At 39.5% G+C, this 17,340-nt stretch overlaps 3 protein-coding genes across 4 annotated transcripts; 2 read left to right on the top strand and 1 right to left on the bottom strand.

The window, feature by feature from the left end:
• Window positions 1–559: 559 nt before the first annotated feature.
• On the top strand, window positions 560–6,381 carry tmem25 (transmembrane protein 25). The gene is made up of 9 exons (XM_023400540.2): window positions 560–976; window positions 2,238–2,355; window positions 2,572–2,916; window positions 3,018–3,308; window positions 3,508–3,639; window positions 3,726–3,759; window positions 4,669–4,778; window positions 5,509–5,592; window positions 5,667–6,381. The coding sequence occupies exons 2-9, from the start codon at window positions 2,277–2,279 to the stop codon at window positions 5,738–5,740; spliced, it is 1,149 nt and encodes a 382-aa protein (XP_023256308.1). The 5' UTR covers window positions 560–976; window positions 2,238–2,276; the 3' UTR covers window positions 5,741–6,381.
• A 1,329-nt stretch (window positions 6,382–7,710) lies between these two features.
• On the top strand, window positions 7,711–10,182 carry LOC111650654 (T-cell surface glycoprotein CD3 gamma chain). 2 transcript variants are annotated; one of them, XM_023400577.2, is made up of 7 exons: window positions 7,711–7,867; window positions 8,057–8,133; window positions 8,310–8,330; window positions 8,507–8,716; window positions 8,926–9,075; window positions 9,602–9,663; window positions 9,768–10,182. In XM_023400577.2, the coding sequence occupies exons 2-7, from the start codon at window positions 8,079–8,081 to the stop codon at window positions 9,825–9,827; spliced, it is 558 nt and encodes a 185-aa protein (XP_023256345.1). In that variant the 5' UTR covers window positions 7,711–7,867; window positions 8,057–8,078; the 3' UTR covers window positions 9,828–10,182. The 2 variants fall into 2 exon arrangements, with proteins under 2 accessions (XP_023256345.1, XP_087028542.1); XM_087172416.1 differs by having other exon boundaries at window positions 7,835–7,867; window positions 8,054–8,133.
• Window positions 10,183–11,971: 1,789 nt separating this feature from the next.
• On the bottom strand, window positions 11,972–16,383 carry LOC111650651 (T-cell surface glycoprotein CD3 epsilon chain). Its single transcript, XM_023400574.2, has 5 exons — window positions 16,196–16,383; window positions 15,355–15,588; window positions 15,112–15,255; window positions 14,590–14,642; window positions 11,972–13,371 (listed from the first exon to the last, which is right to left on the bottom strand). The coding sequence occupies exons 1-5, from the start codon at window positions 16,269–16,271 to the stop codon at window positions 13,312–13,314; spliced, it is 567 nt and encodes a 188-aa protein (XP_023256342.1). The 5' UTR covers window positions 16,272–16,383; the 3' UTR covers window positions 11,972–13,311.
• Between the last annotated feature and the right edge of the window lie 957 nt (window positions 16,384–17,340).

A 17,340-nucleotide genomic window follows, 5' to 3' on the forward strand; every position in this document is an offset into this window, starting at 1 on the left:
AGTCTAGATGCTTCCTAACCTTCTGTTGACCTTGTTCCAAAGATGATTGGTGATATACATAAGATCAAAATGCTTTTTCTTCAAGGATCCCAAACAAAAGATTTTTTTTATTATTACTTAATGAGACAAAAACTAATGAAAGCAGTGTTTCCTTGAGAGTAATGTAATCTCTCTGTAAGTCACAATTTGGCATGTTCCCATGGAAATACACCTTTACTCTGAGCTTGTTTCTTTTGTCTGCCTTTTGGCTGCAGTGCTCTGCATGCTGCTGCTCTGGTCTGTACAGCTGCACTGCAGAGGCTTTCCAGTCTGAAGTAACTGAGCTCAGACAATGTGAGCCTTGTGGTGTGTCAGCCTCTGTATATCAGCGGTGACTTCAACATGCCTGGTGATGGACAGGAATCGTGGATGAGTTTGTTTAGATGAGTTTATCCCCCTGAACTGACAGTTTACTCTCTTCTATCCACCACAAGCTACGTTCAATCCCTGGGCAGATCGTTAAAGATTGATGTTTTGCACAAAGCTCCTCTTGTCTTCTCTCCTCTCCTCTCCTCTTGTCTTCTCTCCCCTCCTCTCCCACATCTCTTTTATTTCCCTCATGACTCTGTGCCCGCCCTCTCCTTCTCTCTCTGCGTCCTCTGCTCATTTAACCTGCCTTCACCCTCTTCTCTTTCCTCAGCTCCCCCCCTTCCCACTCTCTTGGAGTGGCGAAAGCGTGACTGCCTGCGTCAGCCAGCCCTGCCATCTAGTGAACGCTGCTACTGGAGCTGCCGTATACCCTGCAGAGAGCTGTGTGTGTATATGTGTGTGTGTTTAAGTGCATGAGTGTACGCAGATGGGAAAGCAACTGAGTCAGGGAGGGCTGCCTCTCATCTCTCTGCTGTTATCACCATCCTTCACTCTCCCTTCTCTCCTCCTCTGCTGCCATGGAGCTCCAGCAGGCTGAATCACAACAGCGTCTGCAGAAAGGGCCGAGGTAATACTGTGTGTGTGTATTATATAGGGTCTCATTTCTGTATTTCAGTGCACACATCTGTAGTGAAATGCCTGCATGCAGCCTTGCAAAGCGCAGTGTGAGTGTGAGAGAGAGAGAGAGAGAGAGAGTGTGTGTGTGTGTGTGTGTGTGTGTGTGTGTGTGTGTAGACCTACACTGAAATACATAGCCCCTTGCTGCCTGTTAAATTGCCCTGAATGTCAGTGCAATTCTAGTATCCTCAGCCTGAATGCACAGAGCTGCAACACCTTCCATGATGTGTGTGCATGTGTAAAAGATCATTTTCTTCATTGTCCCCTTATGTGTAGAATTATGTGTAGTTTCCTTGTCGGCTCAGTTCCTGCTTTCGTCTGAGGTGCTCACACAGATCACATGACCCAGATTGCAAGCAAGCACTAGACATGACCATGGACCTGACTCATTCCTTGCACTTACTGTATGAATGTGTGTGTGTGTGCATATTCACCACAGATCCAAACAAGCCTGTGAATGTTTTATATATTGTTGTAATGAGGTAAGTCTGCAAATCAAAGCTGGACAGGCAGCGAATGATTTAAAAATGAGAGTCTCAGCATGTCACCGTCTGTTGTGTTTGTTTTTATTGCATTGATTGGGTAATTTCATTTCAGTAGCTCTGTCTGCGTCTCATTTTCAACCATCAGAGTCTAAGTGAAAGGTGAGTTCAGTTGAATAACAAACTGAAGCCTACAGCCTCATGCTCCCACGGTGGCATTGAGTCATTGTTTATGTTTTGCAATATCCATCTCTGAGATTGCTGCAGGTGGTTCCTTGGGATAATCCATAGACCTTATTTATGGAGTTTCAATGTTGCAATGAAAGCTGTCCACAGTGAGGTCTGTGGTCTGCTCAGAGTAAGAAGGTCATTAAAAGAGCTCTCCATTGTGTTAGCACTGCATCACTATACCCTTTTTTTAGACTCATGATATACAGTTTAAAAAAGTTTCAGAATCAATGCATCAGAAATGTCATCTGTTTTATTTCACAGATTCTTTTTTCTTGTCAAAACCTGGTGCCTACATTACCCACAATCCCATTCAAATGCCAACAGTATGGTCAGTGATTTGTAGTTTTCAGATCCAAAATATCTCCACTGGTAGAGGTTATGGTTATGTTTTTTTTTTTTTGGTTGAAGTGAACCTTAAACACTATGCTGTTGTAGTTGTTTCCAGTTATGAAGAATGATTTTCTTTACAGTAACATTTGTAATTTCTTGTGCATGCAGGTAGATGTGTGTGTGAATGCGGTGCTCCATTGGGCCAGTATGGAGCGTGTGTGTCTGAGGAGGTGGGCATCGGGCTCTGCTGTTGTGTTCCTTCACACACTGGCCTTATCCTGGACAGGTGAGGTACACAACTATACTGTCATTATACCGGACCTGTTTCTTTTGTTTAACAGAATTCAGCTTGAGTCTGACACTTCACATAAAGTCACACATCTAGAGAAATTCGTCTTTGGTACCTTTACAGTCAGGTTAGATAAAAATTGAAATGATTTATTTTGTCATATTTTGTTCCTATTGTTCCTAGTCCAATTATATAATTATTATTTAACCACAGGTGCGATTGAGCCCGCCCCCAAAATTGATGGATGGCACCGGGGAGCATTGACAATGCATGAGAACACGACACACCGGTTTAACTGCCAATCAGATGGCTGGGATCCTCACGCCCCTCCAATGCTGACCTGGTACCTGAACGGGGTGCCGCAGGGAGAGCCATCACCCAACCGTGGGCGCCTGGTGATGACATCGCAGGAGGATTCTGAGGTCATGAGACCAGGGATCAATCACAACAGCACCTTCTCTCTGCAGGCCAGAAAGTGGGACAGGGAGCTAGTGTGTGTGGCCTCAAATCCCCGGACAGGAGAGAGCTACAACGCCACAGTCACACTCAACGTCCAGTGTGAGTCTGTGTGAAATGTTTCAGGATTATATGTGGACGCAGTTATTTTCTGTTGATACACTGATTAAAGTGCTGAGTTATCCCTCTGCTCTGTCTCCCAGTCCAGCCAGAGATCCTCAGGGTGAACGCCCACTACAGTGAAACCTCAGACCCAGGCCTCTCCCTGGTCCTATTCGCCTTGGTACGGTCCAACCCACCTGCCACCATCACCTTCGTCGACCAGTCTGGCCAGTTGGTAGCTAACACCTCTGACTTCCTCATCCTGGACTCACGAAGCTACCCCTGGCTGACCAATCACACGCTGAGGGTGACGCTCAGTAGCCTATCAGGGAATGTCTCGCTGAACGCCAGCAACAGTGTGGGAACGGTGCAGAGCAACCTCACGTTAGCAGGTCAGGGATGGTAAAAGGCAAAGGGAAACCAATAAGGCCTCTATTATGTTACGCTGTCTCCTGGCTGCAGCTTCATATTTACCGTACAGATATAAAAGTGTTATCAATCTTCTTATCGAACTCTGTCAAGACAGGGAATAAGCGTTGTTCCCAAAATGTCAAATTACTCCTTTATTTCACTCTCTCCATCTCTCCCCAGAGTTCCTGCAGTCTCGTGTGGAGGTGCCCATGCTGGGAATAGTGACTGGGGGAGCCATGGCCTTCATGGCCCTCCTCATCCTCAGTCTGATAGTTCTCTGCCTCATGCAAAAAAACAAAAGCAAGACCATTGGTGAGACTGCAGTGTGTTTGTGTGCAGTCAGCAAGTCGCCTAGAAAAACCTGTAATATATATACATCTCTGTGTATTATGTTACAGACGAGCCAGTGGAGATTCTGATGACCAAGAAAAGGTAAACAAAGTAATCAAACTTCTGTCATTAGATTTTGAGAAGAAGCAAAGTAGTCCAACAGTCAGATGATTCTGGATAAAGACTGTTGTAGATGTGTAATGGTAGACAGAAAGTTAGCATCATCTTTTAACCAGAAAGTGGTGATTCTTTACGTGCTAAAGTGTAAGGAGGTAAGAAGTAATAAGCAAGTCAATACCACTGTCATTACTGTGTGTTAAATATGTAGACACCCATAGCTGCCGGTTAGCTTAGCAAAAGTTACCAAGGAATAATGTTGTCACAGTGAGGTTGCTAGGCAACCACCAGAGACCCCAGGAAGTGATTGCACAAAGCCAAAAAGTAAGGGAGCCGGTAAGTGGATTTTTATACTGTTGGACATGGCCAGGCGCTAGCTGTTACCCATTTCCCATATGTCTTTATGCTAAGCTAAACTAAACATCTGCTGGCAGTGGCTATCAGCAAGAAAGTGCATATGTTTATTTCCCCAAAATGTCAACTTATTCCTTTAACGTGTCACATGTTCTGTCATGGTTTCAGCACCTCACACATATTGTACGGTGAAGACCAGACAGTGTCCTGCAGACTGTACTGAAGACACTAGGCCTCAGCCTTAAAACCCAGCCTTACACATAATCACATCCACATGTCACTTGTAGAGAATAAACACATCTTTGATACTGAAAAAGTGAGCTATAATGTTAAGTAATTATTAAGAAGTGGATATCCCCATTCTCCCTTTTCCCAGAGCCACCTTCTTTGAATTGACACCACTTTGACAGATATATCACTAATAACTTCCATCTCAGCACATCAGTGGACTGGAAGGAAAACACTGATGAAGGCATTTTTGTTCTCTTATGAATACCTCATGTCCGAGTTTGATATCTCTGCTCCATATTTCCTGCACAGTGACTCTGTCAATCTGAAGACAGAGAAAGCTGATATGAACATCATCCCCAGAGAGAACATGTCTCTGCCTTCCAACATGCAGCTCAATGACCTCAGCACTTTGAGAAAAGGTAAGAGTTTGCCACAATAGGATGCTCTGCGTGCTGGAATTTGATGTAAATGACCACACAAAAGTTTCCAACAAACTTCCATCTGGGTGTAAAATGCGAGCCAGGTTCTTGTTACAAACAATCAGTGAGTTATTCAGTCCATAAATCCTACAGGTGATCCTAGATCCTACCTGTGGGTCCCAGACTCGCAGGGTGTTTTGTTTCTGTAGTATCTGGAGATTTGTTAAATCATTAATTTGTAATATGCACCATGTGTTATTATTTACATGCATATTCCCAAATAAATTTACTAATAATATCCTTAGAAGAACTGATATGTAGATGTAACGTCATAGAGGGTGTCAGCATCAGCTTCTTTGGAAAACAGAAAGATAAAAGACATACAGTATAGAGATCCTAGAAGAGTACTTGTCTGTGATGGATGCATCTGAAAGTGAGTTGAAAAACAATAACAAATGGGACGCCTCAAGATTCAGTGAAAAATGATGTACCAAGTCCAAACAGCACTATTGTCTCATTCTAAACATGACCACATACTGTATCCTTCCTCACATGGAGGTGAAGAGGGTCACAAGAGAATGGCATCACTCTCCTAATCAAACAAACAAACAAACAAATAAATAAATGAATAGATAAAAATGAGTTTATTTCCTAAAAGCTATCCCCGCAGAATCATTGTTTCTCTTGCATCCTCCCGTGTCCTCCATCTTTCCTGCATCTCTTCTCGTAGCCCGAGAGGCTGCCCAGCAGAACAGTGTGGGAGAGAAGAAGGAAGAGGAGGAGGAAGATCTGTCTTTAGCCTACGCCGCCAGAGGTCAGGGAAATACATTTTGATACTGCTGCATTTTTTATTATTTATACTTACACTTTCTCCCCGATGATTCCCAGGTTTCGCCAGGTATCCGATGGTGGGCTACATCTATAAGGTGAACAGCACAAGCAGTGAGGAGATCTGGCTCTGACTTACCTCAAAGTTAGCACACCGACTGTACATGCATGCATAACTGCTCCCAACAGTGCAGCTGTCCAAGAGGAAACCCAGAACAACTGCCAGTTAGTCATTCTACCACTCATCCGTCACCTTCTAGTTGGACAGCGGATGACCAGCAACCACAGGCTATGTTATTGTGGAGCTCTTATCAGTTTCTGGACCAGATAACAGAATCAACACGCTCAATGTGAGTATCATGTCTGCGAAACAAAACTGTCCCTGTTCTTGTCTCTCTGAATCGAGCGTTCGGGTATTTACACTGCTTGTCTCAACAATGCAAAGTATGATTTCTACATAAAAAAGCTCATATTCTGAAATGTTTGGACATGATTTCCTCCTGTAACCACCATGCTCATAACGTCGTCGTCCCTGTTGCATTATTGGAATGCATTAAATGTTCTATGCTAAGACCAGAATGTCCAGGATAATGTACTGTATGTGAGATTTTACATTTTTGACCGCTAATACCTAAATAAAGTGGTCCATAATTATAGAGTATGTATTTGTATATGGACATGTAACATGTCATGTACTGTATATTTGTATGCATATGCATATGTGTATAAAAGAGGACATCTAATAAAGATAATATTGAAATTGTATGTAAGTAAATGCTGGACTTGCTGTAGTTTTATTGGTACTCACCAGGGGGCACCTTTGAGTTGATTTATAAACTGGGAAATATGGAGGATTTTCTGTTAGTCATGAAGGTGATGTGTATTTTACGCATGGTGCTGAGGATGAGTGTGTGTTTTGTGATGGTGAAAGCATCGTTGCATGTTTTTTTTTTTTTTTTTACTGGGAATGATACAGTTGCAGGTGCAGAAGAGAATAATTTATGTTTGTGTGTGTGTGTGGGTGTGTGTGTGTGTGTGTGTGTGTGCGTGCGTGCATGCGTGTGTGTGTGTGCCAGGTGTTAGCTCTAGGTCACAGTGTATTGTGGCTTTTCTTCAAACAGGAAGCAGAATTTGTGGCAGCATCTCCTTTCTTTCTTTCTCTCTCTCTGCTGCTTCTGTGCTAACCAGGGAATGTAGTCTGCAGTCACACACAGCGGGACAAACATTTAAACATGCAGGAAATTAAAATATTTATCTGAACACACACGGTTGTGTTCATGTCTTTGTTTTACCAGATGGAGCTGCTCCACGCGTCTCAGAAAGCAACTAGACAGTCAGTGTTAACAGACTGATCAGTCAGTTCAGCTTATATCAAGCTGGTAGTGAGTTCATTTCCAGTTCTTTTTTATTTTGAATCACAGATTCTGTTTGTGTGTTTTGGAAAATGTGAAAGCTGCTATGACAAAATGAATAATGGTATGTGGGTGAAATTTCCAGGTTCAACTGTCTTGGTACATTTTAAATCTGTGAATATCTGCGTCATGAAAATGAAGTACTAGACAGTGAATGAATGAACAATTGACTGTTGCAAATACAGTTTATATTACATATCCAGTTTCATTTAATTGCACTTACAGTGTATCCTAACATTAGCAGGAAGTATTTAGATCCTTTAATGAACTAACTAACTTAAAAATTCAATGTACCACACCAAGTATGCAAGTATTACTAGCAAAATGCATTCAAGTAACAAAAGTAAATCTCTGGCTCCAGTGAAGTCAGTGTACTATTATATGTATATTATATTACTACATTATTGATGCGGTTGCAATAATGTATAAGTGGCACCTCACTTTTGCAGTAAGTCAGTAATTTGAGTAGTTTATAACAAAGCATCATATTTTATAGGCTTATCATATGTTTTACTTGTCAAATCGTAATTTGCGAGCTGTCAAATAAAGGGCGTTGAGGGAAAAAGTGTACGTTTTCTCTCTGAACTGTAGTGGAGCAGAAGTTTAAATCAGCATGAAGTTAAATGCACATGGTGTCTAACATATGGTGTCATTTGCTGGAAGTCACAGAGACACTAAGTCCTCCAGATGAAGATATCAACAGAGCCTGCTGAGAGGGAAAAATAAACCAATCACACTCACTTCCTATGCACACACACACACACACATACACACACACATACAGAGAGAAACTCGGACTGGATCTAGACGCTCTTACAGCAGAGACACTGCAGCTCTTCTTATTTTGAGGTCAGTACATATATTTTAAAATTTGCTGTGGATATCAGATTGTATTTGTCTTTCATCATCAGTTATCTTTTACACTAAGTGGTATAAAATGGTCGACTGGCAGCAGAAAATGGCGCCCTTCCTGTTTTCTGTTGTATTCTCGCTTTTTTACTGACAGTGATCTGAAATACCTCCGTCTGTCTTCAGCAGAACTCAGAGGAATAAACACATAATGAAAAATCACTTAGTCTTGCCTGGCTGTTTGCTGCTGCTTTGGACGCTGACAGGTAGGCCTCGGTCAAAATTTTTGTTTTTAATGACATGACGTGAAATCAGAATGAGGACTGTCATTTATATCAGTTTAATTTTAAGAAACAAAATTCTCAATTATGTTAATGGTACCAAATTGTTTACCAGTTTCAATAAAGTAAATGTTTTCTTTCTTTCCTAATTCCTCCCACAGCGTTTGTCAGTTGTGCAGACGGTAAGAACACTGCTTTAACAGTTAAATGTCATTGCATGATAGTGACTGCATGTGTGAAATTATGTTTACATCTGTCCTGATGAAAGCATGCTTGTCAGGAATTTGCAAGAAGCAGTTCAATAATTAGCACATGGTGCAGGTTTAATGTCTTAAATTTGAATGTTTCTCTTTTCTAGAAGCTGAGAAAAAAGAGGCAACAGTGACAGTGACAACAGTATCAGATGGGATTAAGCTGTCTTGTGGAGACAATTCAGTAATAATAAACACTGAAACCAATGAAAATTTTACAGGGCATTTGCTCTACAGCGATGATGAAACAGGGGAGTACATTTGCTCCAGCGCCAAGACAGCAGGAGAAGAATTAAAAATCTACGTGAAATTTCGGAGTAAGTTCTGCAGCAAAGCGTATTTGTGTGTACTTTCATACATCTATGACTTGCATTTATACTGTATTATAATGTTTATAATGTGAGTACAGACATTCTTAACAGTAATCATACTTAAAAAAATGTCAGATTCTCAAGATGCTGTGTGTGTCTGTCTGTCTGTCTCTCTGTCTGTCTGTCTGTCTGTCTGTCTGTCTGTCTGTAACCAGCCTGTGACAACTGCATAGAGCTGGAGCTGGCCTCCATGATGGGCATAATAATAGGAGATGTGGTGGCTACGATTGGGATAGGAGTGGGTATCTATCTCATCGCGGCTCATGCTCAGACCGGTCCAGTCCAGTCCACTTCTAACAAGAAAAGTATCTATCTATCTATCTATATATCTATTTATGTATATATATGTATATATATCTGTAAATTGGTCATTTTAAAAATGTTTTCATGTTTTGAAGTACTAGGAATTACTTTCTGTGTTTTGAATACACAATAAATAAAAATAAAATAAAATATAAAAAGTCAGCCACTATGTTAGCACTTCACCATGGTAGACGCTAAAGTGGTGCTCCACTTTATGTTATGTGAATCTGTGATCATTTCATTTATGTTCATGTCTGTATGGTTAATGTGAAGCTTCCAGTTAGCTTAGCTTAGCACAAAGCTTAGAAATGGGGAAATGACGGAGGCCACGATGGATTTTTATATCGATTTTTTGTTCCTTCACAATAAGTTTTGCATTCCCTAAAATACTTTTTGTGTTCTTCCTGGTCTATAGGAACAGCTAATTGTGCTTATAATAATAATCAAAATAGTAATAATCAGATTAGCCTCTTTGCATCTTGATGCTCTTAGTTGTTGTACTAATATTATCCATACATCTATCCTCAGGTTCTGATAGACAGCATCTCGTTCCAGCGGAAGCAGGCAGATCCCAGAATGACCATTACCAGGTAAGTTCCTACCATCATCATTTTGAAATTAAATATTTCATTATTATATATATTAATTTTAATATTTATTTTTTTATTCTAATATTTAATCCTTCCTCCCTCAGCGTCTGAGACACAAAGGTCAGAAAGACACATATGATGTAATCAAAAACAAAAAACCCTGAAACAAGAGGAGGAGGAGGAGGAATGCTTTTTGCTGTGTAGCTTGGCGACGGGTGTTTTTCAGCCTTGGTGTAATTTGCTCTGTATGATACTGCTTTGGATCTTTTGTCACTTATTTTCAATACACCTGTAAGATGAAGCTGTGACCTCACCACTTACATAATGAGTAACTTGTTAACATGTTGCTGTATGTCATAGTTCAGTATCAGTTAGCTTTATTTTGGTAGCAATGTAATTGACAAATGTGGCATTTTCATTAAATACCCTTTTCCCTCTTCATACACATAATGGCTTAAAAATGTTTATTATAAAAGTGTTGACATTACTGTGCTGCAAAATAAAAAAAGTGAATAAAGATTGTGTTGTCTCGTGATGTCTGCAGCAAGTGGCAGTGATGGGAAGTAACTAAACATTTACTCAAGGATTGAAGTACTTGTACTTCACGTATTTCCATTTTATGCTAATTTATGACTGGTGCCCAATACTCGCTACATTTCAGAGGCAAATATTGTAGGGGAGACCGTTGACAGTTGCAACACTTTTTGCATTTCTCTCAGTTACCGCGACTATTTAGACTAGACCAACCAAACTTTTATATAATAAACTTACATATGTCCGCTAATTACATAAACCATTTAAAGATGATTACATCTGACATATCATTCACAATTTTTATTTGAATGGGAGAATTCAGACCAACCCAAGTAATATTATGATATTGTTCTACAAGTAAATAATACTATAATATTATTGTTAAACAATGCATATTTTGAGAAATATATGCTTATTTAGACAACAAGCAAAAGTTGATTAGTGAAATTTAATTTATTTTTAATATGTTGCAACAGTCCCTGATCTGTTTGCAACATCTGAATTCTTCCATTCAAATAAATATCGAGAATGATATATGATATGTAATCCTCTTTAAATGCCATGGGTAATTAGCAGACAGATGTCAGATAAGAGAAATGGAAGCCTCCTCTACTGTACTTCTTACGACTTTTACTTGTAATGGAGTATTTTTTTACATTACTGTATTGTTGTACTTTAAAGAGCTGAATGCTTCTTCCACCGGTTGCTTCTGGCTTTCAAATGTGTGTTTGAGTCTGTTGCACAAAAGATAAAGATACAGGAAAACAGAACGAGAGAAAAGTGATTAGTAGAATTACACAAGTCTAAAGAGAAGCGCAGACAGAAAGGTTAAAAAAAAAAAAACAGCTTAAAATAGCAGCAAAGAAGAGGAGGAGGTGAGAAACCCTAGGTGACTTTAGAGGAGGCCTCCACATGTCAGACAATCTAATAAATTTTTTCATCACTGCTCGGAGTCTTTCGCCTTCCTCTTGTCACGTCTGTGACAAAGCTACAAACTGCAGTTTTCTGCTGGAGCTGAAGAAGAGAAGAAAGATCAAGCACCACAGCTTAGACAGCTCGTTTCAGAAACACAACCCTGATCAACCCACGCACACACACACAAACACACACACACACACACACACACACACACAAAAACAACCTCTGACTCAAATGCATGTGCACACACTTTCATGCACTCATGACCACACACACTCGTCAGGCAGATGTAGGTCTGTGTGTGGGAACGGTTTGACTTAAGACACTCGGATAGAGGAGCACATCGTATACAACCTTTCATCCCCTTTACCTCTTTGTTTCTTCGTCAGACAAACACACAGCAGATGCAGATGAAGATAACTGAGCAGTAAGTGTGGGAGTGTTTCCACTAAACGCGACACCTCTGAACTACTTACAGTACAATTTATCAATCATTAGCTTTATGCATGAAGAAGAAATATATATCTATCAGTGCTGCTGTGCTCCATCGCTGCTGGTATAAAACACAGACGTACAAACTGAATGCCAAAACATGACACAACATTTCCATTGTGTCAAACTGTATGAAATATATGTGTAAGCATTGTGAAATGCTTCAGAGATATGTCAGATATTTCCAAACACAGAATGGCATATTATTCATACAAATGAGACCTGACTGATGAAGATGTATTGATGGTAACTGTGTTTGTGGGTGTGCTGCGGATATGAGCTGTGGTCACCTCATGAACTTATATCTGTAGAAGCACCTCAGTATTGTTTCCAAGTGTGAGCACAGAGGTGACAAATGAGACCATTGTTGACTGTGTTATATTTATTAGTGACACATCTTGTGCCCGTTACAGTAAAAAAAAAAAAAACACAACTGAGAATAAAAAAGCCAAATAAGTTGGGACAGACACATTTTACATGATTGATAAAAAAACATTTTTACAGTGTAATAAATCAGAACGTACAATGACATAGAAATTTACATATAATCATTGTGGAGGATCTAATCTGTGCTGCGCTGGCTACTTCGCATTACACCCACAGGTGTTTCTGTTATTTAACCTACCTTCACTTATATAAATGGTTGGACAAAATAATAGAAACACCTGCAACGCAATACAGGTCAACAGTCCCACAAATGGCAGCCTCCAAAATGACCATAAGGTTGAAGTGACATTATAACCTCCTTGAAGGAGCATTTATTGCAGGACTGTTGGATTAGACTGCATTAGTTTCGGCTAGGTGTTCCTAATAAACTGTCAACTGAGTGTATGTACAGAAAACATATATATCTCTCTATTCAAACTGACATGCGACAAATGAAAAAGTTATGATTTCTACTGTACTATCTGCCAACATTTATATTAATACATATGGATATGATGCCTTTAAGGAATCGTTCAGTTGCATCTCACGGCAAAGAAACCAGCGGACACAATGATCCCGTAGCTGCCGTGTTACGTTTAGCTTTTTATCTGCATTTTGTTTACTAGTTTTCATGCACTCTCGATCGCAGCACTTCATGTCAAGTTATTACAACTGATTCAATAGAAAACTGTCAGACTACGATAGATTATTGTTACAATAAATACACTTAAGACTGACATCACACCAATTTGTAATAATACAGTATTTGCACATTTATTTTCCTTCCTAAACAAAAATATGTGGATTTACAATATTATATTATATTATGAAATCATGATTTCTATGTTTTCAAATTAGCTGAGCAACACAGTATTTCTTGGTAACTGCAGACGTGCCTCCAGTTTGGGAATTACTGATCTACAGAAACATACATAAACAACTCAATAGTTTTCATAGATGAGTAGATTTTCAATGTAATTTTTAAATACTGTGAGCACAACAAACTAATTTCCATTCAGCACTGTTGTACTGTGTTGGCGGCAGAATACCTGCACAGTTGAAACCTAAACTACTTCACCTGGTGAGGTAATACCAGGGCTAAGTGGGAAAATTCTTCTTTTTGCCATTTTTGTGAACTCTTGAAATCCTTGGAACCAAAAGCCAGTGTTTGGATGCTACAGGGAGCATGATGTTTGCTCTTGTGTGGCTTTTGTGAATGTTTGCCTTTGTCCCTGCAGCCTGTAAACCAGTGATGTGGCGCGGTCAGCTGACTCGACTCTATCCCGTCCTGTTCACTATAGAGTAAGTGTCATGGGAGCGAGTGCGAGGGTTCAGTTGCTGTCAAAACACAAGATAAGCAGTGTTAGGTGGATCATAGAGGTCAGCAGATTTATACAAAAAGCACTGAACCAGACTTGCACCAAACTTTCTGGAGGGATAGGGACAGGAAGAACCCATAAACAATCTGGATCATCTGCTATGAATTTCATTTCTTTTCTCTGAAGTCTCTGTATGCTGTTTGACACCGGCCCTAACGGAGGTCTGCGCTAGTTTCACAGATGGTTAGATAACAACACCCAAAAATCAGCTTCTAGAGGCGTAAGGAAACTCGCTGATTGTCCAAATGCACTTTGTCGGGAAGAATGTAAAAAAAATCCTCAAAAGAATTCCTCAAAAAATAAAATAGTTTTACTCACAATGAGCAAATTATTTACTGTAGGTCTGGCGCTAAGCTAGCCAACTGCCTGCTGGGATGGGCTACAGCCCCCCGCGACCCTCTTTGGACACGCAGTGAAACTAATGGATGGATGGATGGATACATGTGACATTTTGGGAAATACGATTTTGACTTTTTCGCTGAGAGTTAGATGAGAAGATTTTACCTTGTATGAGTGTTTATGTTACATACTGCACTATTTCTTTTAAAAACTTGCTGCTTTTACACTAAATATTTTTTAGGGCTTAAGCAACCAAGATAAAACATGCTAATCACTGAGCTTTAGGGGTGCAGTCATTGGCAGTGCTTGTCTTACATTTGGACCGAGCTGCGTCTACTCTTCATGCGAAGCTAAGCTAACCCGCTGTAGCTTGATATTTATCTAATCATTGAACTCAGTGTATTTCCCACTATGTCAAACAATTCTTTCAAAATTAAAAAAAAAAGAAGAAGAAGAAAAGAATCAATAAAAAGCACATTTTCTCATCTTAGCTCTATCTACCACAACAAGTGGCGTTGCAATGAATAAATAAGATTTTATTACAACTGGAAGAAGAAGATTCTGCTACCTTATATGTTTAATTAGCCCCATTGTAGTAATTCCGGGTAGAGAATGAAACTAAAGTAATATACCTATACATATCACTATACATATAGTACATGTAGCTAGCAAGCGCTAGTTGACCCTATTTTCTGCATTTGGTTATTTGCAATTTTAGCATAATTTATGATTTCAGTTTTAAGTTGAACTTTTTGGCCTGAAAACAATACATGTATGACGCAGCAGAACATGAAGCACGTTCTCGTTGCAAAATCTCGTTTTTAATAACAATACATACCTCATAGTCTTGAGGTGGGACAGGTGGACCCTGGCCTCCTGGACGAGCAGGTGCTAGAACAGAGTGAGAGAAATAATGTGACCAAGCACTTGTGCCATCAGACTCAGTATTTATAATATATAAGGTATATAAGAGATGCTATGTGGCTCTTTGTGAATGCATATTGGCAAACTCTTTTTCAGGATAGATGAATCATTTTATTGTCAAGACGGTTCCTTAAATTACTTTAAGAGTAAAATCAAATCTATGTGATGAGTCCACAGCCACCAGAGTCAGGTCAAGGCTTTAGATAGTTTGAAATAGCTGAAATAAATTTGCTTCAGGTGCATCGTCAATCGTACAATCCTATTTATCAGCTGCAAATAACTCACTGAAGTATCTGCACGTGTCAGTGCCAAAACATGCATTTTACACTATATACTTCAGTCCAAGGGACATGAGGTAAATTTTTACTGAACCAAGATATATAACCTGATATAAAGATGTTTTTTTGTGATTTGCTCAAGTAATTTTTTTTTTTACCTTTAGAAGAGTGCGTGGGTCCACCTGGGCTTTTTCTCTTGGTGTAAGTGTAGATTATGATCATCACAAATGCTGTCCCGACCACGTCCACAATGATGACCAGCGCAAACAGAGTCGCATCCACCTCAAAACAATTTGCACATACTGGAGAACAAAGAACAGCAGTTGAAGTTGTGTGTTAGCTCGGTAAGGAGAACTGACTCTGATGGCACATCATGAGAAATCACAAAGTTTTTTACTCACCCTTTCCTTTCACGTAGAAATAATATTTGTTTTTGGTGGTGGTGGTGGTGGGGTCTTCGAGGTCGATGTCATCTTCATATTGACAGGAGTATAAGCCTTTGTTATCACTATTATACTCGATGCTGTATGTAGGGTTTGGCTCTGCCACCTTAGGTGGGTCTTTTTCCCCACTATGCTTGAACCATGTCCCGTTTCCTGGACAGGTCATTGTGAATTCTTCCCTCCAGAATTCAACTGAAAAAAAAAAGAAAAACACATTGAGAGATGTTTAGCTTTCTGGTTTAATCTGTCACTTCATCAACATCTCTCTTCCTCATTACTTTTCAGAGGAAAAGGGAGGACGATCTAACAGCTGAGGTGGGTTCCCAAAGCTAAACTATTAAATCCTCTTATGTACGTCTGAATCTGATCATTTCTCCCTGTCTTACTGTGTATTACACCATGCTGATGTCTGGCACATGCACAGAGACTGCAATGTATCACATAACAGCCAAGAATAAATAACTAAAATACAATTATTGATAATCAAAATAAAATGTTTCCATAAGCTACAGCAAAGAGTAAAGTATATCAAAACATCAGAGAAAGAAGAACAGTTCAGTGGGGTGAATCCCCACACAGCAGTTAGAGCAGTTAAGGCGCATAAGCAAAATACAGGAAGTTAGAGAAGTTTTCTTTGAAGATGCTCGTAAAAGTCCATTTTTATTATCAGAGTTTATGTTGTTCTGAATCCAGACAAGTGAATTTTAAACTATATTACTTTAAAATGTGAAATAAAATAAAACAACAACAACAACAACAACAGAAACAACAACTGCAGAGCAGTTAGATATTTACTCACCATTGCCTTTATCAGCTTTCACAGTAGCTACGAGCAGCAGGATGGAGAGCACAGACTGAACACCCATAATGTTCATTTTCTTAAGACGACCTCTGAATCTTATTATTATATAGATCAGATTTGTGAATGTCTCCTCCACAAGATACAAATAACATTAAGATGTCTGCTCAGTAAGACCGAAAGATTAAATGATGTAGACGTGATGATTCTCTCTCTAACTCTCTCTCTCTCTCCCTCCCTCATTCTCTCTCTCTCTCTCTCTCTCTGTCTCTCACTCACACACACACACACACACACACACACACACACACACACACACACACTCACACACACACACACACACACCACAGGAAGTGTTTTTTTTCAATACAAATTCACAGTTAAACCTCAGAATGAAGTAAAGCCGAATGAGTATAGTATATACTCTCATTTATTAGTATTCTATTGATTTAGAATTTGATTCCTAATCGATTCCTGATCAAAAAGAGAAGCTACAACTGCAGTGTCAATTATACTGAATAGATCATGTTGTCGTTCCACACTGAGATCACTTCTTCAGAACTGTTCAGACAGTTCATCTCACATCCACAATGCACTAATGAGACCGAAACACTCAGAACAACCTAAAAAAACACTAACAACAGGTGGCTTTACAATGTGTATCACTGTTGTCTATGAAGTAGTTCTTATTTTTGTTGTTTAGCATAAACCAAGACTTCACCACTAAAAGAAGGGAACTTCTTTACTGCACTGAAAAGAATCCGAAATGCTGCAATATTGCATTTGTTTTTTTTTTTTTATCATGGACTAATTCGAAGTGTTCAAAATAAAACAAAAGTAATTCATATACCCTATACATTCTTGTCTAGGATAGCTACAAATTGATATACAACAGTGTTAGTCAGCCCTGTTTTGTCAATATCCTCTTCAATACACCTGAGAAAGAATATTTGTTTTTGCAGCCTGATCCATCCCTGACAGTCTTCTGAGGATATGACCTGACATCCATCGTTTGTTGTGACGTCCGGTTATAAAGTTTCCACCTGAACAAGCAGAAGAGTTCCTCAGTGGGGCCGAGGAATGGAGGGCAAGGTAATTTTGGACAATTGATAGCAATTGTTAAAAAAAACAAAAGTAATTAATTT

Source organism: Seriola lalandi, unplaced genomic scaffold (genome assembly GCF_002814215.2).
Source record: "Seriola lalandi dorsalis isolate HSWRI2012SDOR001 ecotype SW California unplaced genomic scaffold, Sedor1 jcf7180002052652, whole genome shotgun sequence".
NCBI classification, from domain to species: Eukaryota; Metazoa; Chordata; class Actinopteri; order Carangiformes; family Carangidae; genus Seriola; species Seriola lalandi.

What these genes read in the sequence shown, in the direction of transcription:
- LOC111650654 (XM_023400577.2), top strand. Translation starts at nt 8,079, where the DNA reads ATGAAAAATCACTTAGTCTTGCCTGGCTGTTTGCTGCTGCTTTGGACG. An exon ending in GTTTGTCAGTTGTGCAGACG is followed by an intron (nt 8,331 to 8,506) that starts GTAAGAACACTG and finishes TCTCTTTTCTAG; the next exon opens with AAGCTGAGAAAAAAGAGGCA. An exon ending in CCCAGAATGACCATTACCAG is followed by an intron (nt 9,664 to 9,767) that starts GTAAGTTCCTAC and finishes TTCCTCCCTCAG; the next exon opens with CGTCTGAGACACAAAGGTCA.
- LOC111650651 (XM_023400574.2), bottom strand. Translation starts at nt 16,271, where the DNA reads ATGAACATTATGGGTGTTCAGTCTGTGCTCTCCATCCTGCTGCTCGTA. An exon ending in ACCCACGCACTCTTCTAAAG is followed by an intron (nt 14,643 to 15,111) that starts GTAAAAAAAAAA and finishes ACTCTGTTCTAG; the next exon opens with CACCTGCTCGTCCAGGAGGC. An exon ending in TCCCACCTCAAGACTATGAG is followed by an intron (nt 13,372 to 14,589) that starts GTATGTATTGTT and finishes GTGTTTTGACAG; the next exon opens with CAACTGAACCCTCGCACTCG.
- tmem25 (XM_023400540.2), top strand. Translation starts at nt 2,277, where the DNA reads ATGGAGCGTGTGTGTCTGAGGAGGTGGGCATCGGGCTCTGCTGTTGTG. An exon ending in AAACAAAAGCAAGACCATTG is followed by an intron (nt 3,640 to 3,725) that starts GTGAGACTGCAG and finishes ATTATGTTACAG; the next exon opens with ACGAGCCAGTGGAGATTCTG. An exon ending in CCTCAGCACTTTGAGAAAAG is followed by an intron (nt 4,779 to 5,508) that starts GTAAGAGTTTGC and finishes CTCTTCTCGTAG; the next exon opens with CCCGAGAGGCTGCCCAGCAG.